Consider the following 6000-nt stretch of genomic DNA (forward strand, 5'->3'; position numbering starts at 1 on the left):
AACATATATTAAGATGTCCTTTAGGGCAGAAAAGTGATGAATAACCACTTAAAAATTCATTATTACTATTACAATAGAGAGCTGTATTGATATTTTGACTAATTAGCAAAGTGTCTCCTGTCTACATGGGTCCTGACTTAAAAGATATCAGTATCTGACACTACATGTTAGCTTCTCAACACAAATCATGTACACTTTTGAGACTCTTGACAGCAACTTTAGATGGCTCAGTTTTGAAATGTTTGGATGTATTCTTCCTACTGTAATAGTATGCGATGGTGACACAGTCACAGAGAAGATGAAGTTAGCATGCAACTACGCTAACTGCACACTTTTGTCAACGAGTAGCAGACTTTTCAAGTCCGTCTGCTATTAAAACTGCAAACGTGTAATAAATGTAAAACAAATGGCTACCTGTAGACGGTAGTACAAAATACATCCACACGTGTAAATCCTGGCACATGCTTTGCAAGAAATGTTGGTAAAAAATATGCACAGAAAAATATGTTTTTTCAGTATTCAGTACTTATATTTCATTTTAGGTATTGTATTTTATTATGATCACCTTTTTTGTTTTTTTATGTCTGTGTCTTGGATTCTCACATTTTACACATTTTGTAGCGTTGTTGGAGGGAGCCCGAGAAAAATAATTTCCTTGCAACCTACTGATCCACTGGATCAGTTTTACATTTCCTTGTAACAGTATTTCTACACTGTGGCTAGTTTTACTTAAGTTTAAGAGTACTTGTCCTCAAACTCCTTTATTTTTTTGCTCCACCATTATGTACTGTATAAAGTAAATGAAAAATATTTTAGAGCAATATTTTCTCAATAAATGGGGACCTCTGGTGGTGGTAGAGGGCTACTTTATAAAGTGAAACCACCAGGTGTTATATTCATTTCTTGGATGTCAAATGTAACAAACTATTTGTGGCTATGTTTTTCTCTCAAAGAAATATGACATGATCTAACAAGAAACAACATTGTCAAAATACGAAGGAGGCATCTTTTCCCCCTAAAATGAACTGTTCCTAAAGTAGATACAACATCTGTGACTTTCCCCATATGACTAAAGTGAGTGGAGCAAGATCATTTCTTGCTTTTCATACAATCAATTTAGCTCTTCTAAGTGACATCAAAAAGTTAACTTACGTTAAACGTTTAACTCTGGCTTAGAATATAATGTTAGCAGAGTAACTGTTCCAATACAAACCAGTTTAATACTGCCCAACATGGCAGCATGCTTTAAGGTGACCTGTTCAACAGTTCTTCTGTCCCGTGGACGAGGTGTATCAAAGACATCAAACAATAGTGCAGTTACTGAACACAATTTATTTTTGAAGTTAATCAGAGTACAGATCAGTTTAAAACTCTCCATCATCATCCTCCTCCTCTCCTACACTATCGGCTCCAACCTCCTCGTAATCCTTCTCCAGCGCTGCCATGTCCTCCCTGGCCTCGGCGAACTCTCCCTCCTCCATACCCTCACCCACATACCAGTGCACGAACGCACGCTTAGCGTACATCAGGTCAAACTTGTGGTCAAGGCGAGCCCAGGCCTCTGCAATAGCAGTGGTGTTGCTCAGCATGCACACGGCCCTCTGGACCTTGGCCAGGTCTCCACCGGGAACCACAGTGGGCGGCTGGTAGTTGATGCCGACCTTGAAACCAGTGGGGCACCAGTCCACAAACTGGATGGAGCGCTTGGTTTTGATGGCGGCAATGGCAGCATTCACTTCTTTGGGCACCACATCACCACGGTACAAAAGGCAGCAAGCCATGTATTTGCCGCGGCGAGGGTCACATTTCACCAGCTGATTGGCCGGATCGAAGCAGGAGTTGGTGATTTCGGACACCGTTAACTGCTCATGGTAAGCCTTCTCAGCGGAGATGACGGGGGCATAGGTGGCCAGAGGGAAGTGGATACGGGGATATGGCACCAAGTTGGTCTGGAACTCGGTCAGGTCAACATTGAGGGCGCCATCGAAACGAAGGGAAGCAGTGATGGAGGACACGATCTGACTGATCAGCCTGTTTAGGTTGGTGTAGGAGGGACGCTCGATATCGAGGTTCCTGCGGCAGATGTCGTAGATGGCCTCGTTATCCACCATGAAGGCACAGTCAGAGTGCTCCAGGGTGGTGTGGGTGGTCAGGATGGCATTGTAGGGCTCCACCACAGCGGTGGACACCTGAGGGGCTGGGTAGATGGAGAACTCCAGCTTGGACTTCTTGCCGTAGTCGACAGACAGACGTTCCATCAGCAGGGAGGTGAAACCGGAGCCGGTGCCACCTCCGAAGCTGTGGAAAACCAGGAAGCCCTGAAGGCCGGTGCACCTTTCAGACTGAGGGCAGAGGAAGAGACACTGATCACATATATGAGATGCAGTAAAACAAAATGTAGGTAAATTGTAATTTAGGGTTGTGCTGTAATCTTTGAACCAGAGTACAAGTACACGTTGCCAAAGTGTTCCAGCCTGATTAGGAAGGAACTTCTCCTGCTCTGAATTTACCCACCAGTTTGCGGATCCTGTCCAGCACCAGTTCAATGATCTCTTTGCCGACGGTGTAGTGTCCACGGGCGTAGTTGTTGGCAGCATCCTCCTTGCCAGTGATCATCTGCTCAGGGTGGAACAGCTGTCGGTAGGCCCCGGAGCGCACCTCATCTGAATAGACCGGTTCAAATAAGAAATCACTTGAGGGTTTGATTTTATGAAATAAAAGAGGGATCTGTATTTAATGAGTTTACCAATGACAGTGGGCTCCAGGTCGACAAAAACCGCTCTGGGGACGTACTGTCCAGCTCCGGTCTCACTGAAGAAGGTGTTGAAGGAATTGTCTGCTCCTCCCGTGGTCTTGCCACTGGGCATCCGTCCGTCCGGCTGGATGCCGTGCTCCAGGCAGTAAAGCTCCCAGCAGGCATTGCCAATCTGGACACCAGCCTGACCGACGTGCACCGAGATACACTCACGCTGGAGGGGAACGGGCAATTTGTAACGTTTTACCATTAAATATTGCCAGACATCCATCTATAGGTTTTAACCATCATGCATTAGATGCTTCAGATCATCACCACATGTTAAAAGGCAGCTACGGTCCAAAGGGGGGAAGAAATAAAAGGGCTCTTTGTAAAGTACCAGATACCACAACATCATGACCAAGTCACCTGACACATGGTGCGCATCTATTTATAGTCTTAAAATGATTCAGCTTATTCAGACAAACAGTTGATTATCCATGAATAAAACCATATTAAGAGACTAAAATCTCACACACACACACGCACACATACACACAGTCATATTTTTCGTACGCACACGATTTTCAAACCAGTAGTACAACATGAAAATATTACAGATTAAGTGTCTGATTTATTAATTATTTTAGGAAAAACCTTTTCGAATAGGTGGTAAAAATAGAAAGACAACACCACAAAGACTGGGAGAGATGTATAGATCATCAACACAATACATAATATTAAGAATATAACGTAACTAAAATACACAACAAATATATTACTACTAAAATATAAAATAAAAACAGAGGATAAAACACTACACACAATAGACAAGAAAACATTTCTTATAACAGTTAATTTATGCCGATAAATAGTTAGATTACATTTGTGATAAGTGGGCTTTGAGCCTGGTTAAATAATATAAAAGAAAACTTCCCATTGTTCCATACTCACCATGTTTCCTGAATCTAGAGGCGTGGAATAAGGATGACTAGACTGATTTAACTCTCACAGCTGCGCTTCAAGGAGTGCTGTGTGAGAGACGAACAGGAAGCACCGCTAAGTGAAGCTCTTTATACAAGACGGAATAAGCAGCTGAAGCCAATTTGTTGAGAGTCACAAGAGCTTCTTTCCTATTGGCTAAACGAAAGCACTGATCTTCATCACAAGTGGTAATGGCCATGACAGTGAGAGTTGTTTTCCTTATTGAACTCTCAAGTTTATACAAACAATAAGAGAAAAAGAACATACCAGATATATAGGACTATCTATTGAAAGAATATCTATCATTCTGTAGATTTTGTTTCCATATAATTAAGATAGAATACATGTAAAAATACACTATGCTATAAAAGGGCATTTATCTACATTTAGTTCTACAGTCAAAATGTTACTAAAAGTACAAAATGTAAAAGTACTCATTACTCAGAATGTCATATTAATGAAATAGAATTATTTATAAATTAACATTACTTAAGTGTACTTGAGTAAATGTCCTCAGTAACCTTCCACCACGTATGTGCTGTTGACTCAATTTCTAAAGAAAGAGAGCATCAGCTGAACGAGTTTCATTTTATGACTATTTACGAGAAACGAAGTCCAGAGTTTTCTTTTCTGCTTGCTGTCTTTTAGAAGTGTAGAACAAGTTTTCTGATTTTGAAGGAAACTTCCATTTATTGTGACATGCTGCCCATGCTGGAATAAATCACAGTAATGATGGGGTCCTGGCTCATAACTCTATATTATCCTTCAGTACCTGTGAGGAAACTGTTACACCCCCTGACTTAACAATGCCTCTTTTCTAGAAGAGAGCTGTTTGTCTTTGCAGGTCCTTGGGGATCACGGAAGCACCCACACCTGAGAGTCCTCATCTCGTCAGTGGAGCTGGATATCAACCCCCGAATCCAGTGTTTCCGCCCCCTCGTTTGTTCACTCTGGGCCTGTGGTGCTGTGGGTTGGCTGATGCTGCTACAAGAGCATTTGTGCTGCCCTACCTGGGTTTTCAAACTTAGTGGAAGCTTGTAGGGGTTCTCTGCCTTTTATTTTGTAACGTTTTCTCCTGTTTTTGTCTAGTTGGGGAGTTCAGTATTGTGTTTTGTTTGGTCGTACTTCAGCTGATCTCTTCTTTTCCAGTTAGCATGGGGGTTTTCTTTATTATGTTGGCCTTAGAGACCCTGACGGCTACGCTTCCTTATTTAGTTGGTTTGTTTCCGTTCATCCATAATGTTAATGAATGTGTCTAATTGCCGCTGCCTTATCCTCTTGGTTTTTGGTAAACTTTTGCCAAGGTTTTCTATCACCTTTTATGTTACTTCCTGTTACATAAAACATTACCTCAGATCTCACCAGCTATTCAAAGGATTTAGACTTAAGCCAACTCGCCAACAAAGGCCAGGTTTCATGCTACCATTCATACCGACTTCTAGTGTGATGCTCAACAAATGAATGTCACTCATATTCTAACCACCGAGCTGGTTTATCTTCAGTACCTCGTTACAATAAAAGCCTAATGTAAATAGTTGCGTAACCTCCAGTAATGCAGTTTTGAGTTTGTGCTTTCATGTAATAATGAGCATTACGTTTCACAGTAGGCTGTGATGTTTAAAAACGTGCTTAAGTGTTGATTCACGAGACAAATTTGGCTTCATTTCACTTTTATCATTGGGACAATTTACTACGAGTATGTTTCAGCTCTATTGGTCACTCTGTCAGTCCACAAAGATTTCCAGACCTTTGGTGGACAGTTTTCACCTCAGGAGGCATAGAGCTCGAGTGTGTGGCAGTTAGAGTAGCCTGTAACAAACAGGTTAATTAACTTCTGAACGGATTCACATACCATGGCAACACCCCTGAACTGTTATAAGTAGTGCCAACAAGTTAATATTGCATACTAGTAACTCAAGCACCACTGTGCATTAACATCTTTAGACTTACTGGAAACTTAAATTCACTCAACTTGACCAATGAACATGTATCAAGATTAACTCCTTCATAAACCATCAACCATGTTGCTTTGCTGTCACTACTGACTTCAGACCAGTTGAGCCTGCTGCAGACCGTGCCGTTAATACATATGTAAGACAATTAGCTTGAAGTACTATTTTAAAGCCATATATATATATATATATATAAACCTGTAGTATATCTATGGCCATATAGTCAACGTTACGGGCCGATCACATTTGTCGAACGGAAACACGTGGAAAACGACAGCCATAGTGCTTTCATCCTCCTGCTGTGAAAGGTGGACTATACATTGTCTATTA

General features: G+C 41.5%; 1 protein-coding gene across 2 annotated transcripts; it reads right to left on the bottom strand.

Moving 5' to 3' along the window:
• Positions 1 to 1312: 1312 nt before the first annotated feature.
• On the bottom strand, positions 1313 to 4517 carry LOC142955620 (tubulin alpha chain-like). 2 transcript variants are annotated; one of them, XM_076097092.1, is made up of 4 exons: positions 3689 to 4517; positions 2747 to 2969; positions 2515 to 2663; positions 1313 to 2342 (listed from the first exon to the last, which is right to left on the bottom strand). In XM_076097092.1, exons 1-4 carry the CDS (start codon positions 3689 to 3691, stop codon positions 1365 to 1367), a joined length of 1353 nt encoding a protein of 450 aa, XP_075953207.1. In that variant the 5' UTR covers positions 3692 to 4517; the 3' UTR covers positions 1313 to 1364. The 2 variants fall into 2 exon arrangements, with proteins under 2 accessions (XP_075953207.1, XP_075953206.1); XM_076097091.1 differs by lacking the exon at positions 3689 to 4517 and having other exon boundaries at positions 2747 to 3682.
• Positions 4518 to 6000: the final 1483 nt, after the last annotated feature.

This window comes from Anarhichas minor, unplaced genomic scaffold (genome assembly GCF_050575085.1).
Source record: "Anarhichas minor isolate MPS153535 unplaced genomic scaffold, ASM5057508v1 ptg000003l, whole genome shotgun sequence".
Classification (NCBI taxonomy): domain Eukaryota; kingdom Metazoa; phylum Chordata; class Actinopteri; order Perciformes; family Anarhichadidae; genus Anarhichas; species Anarhichas minor.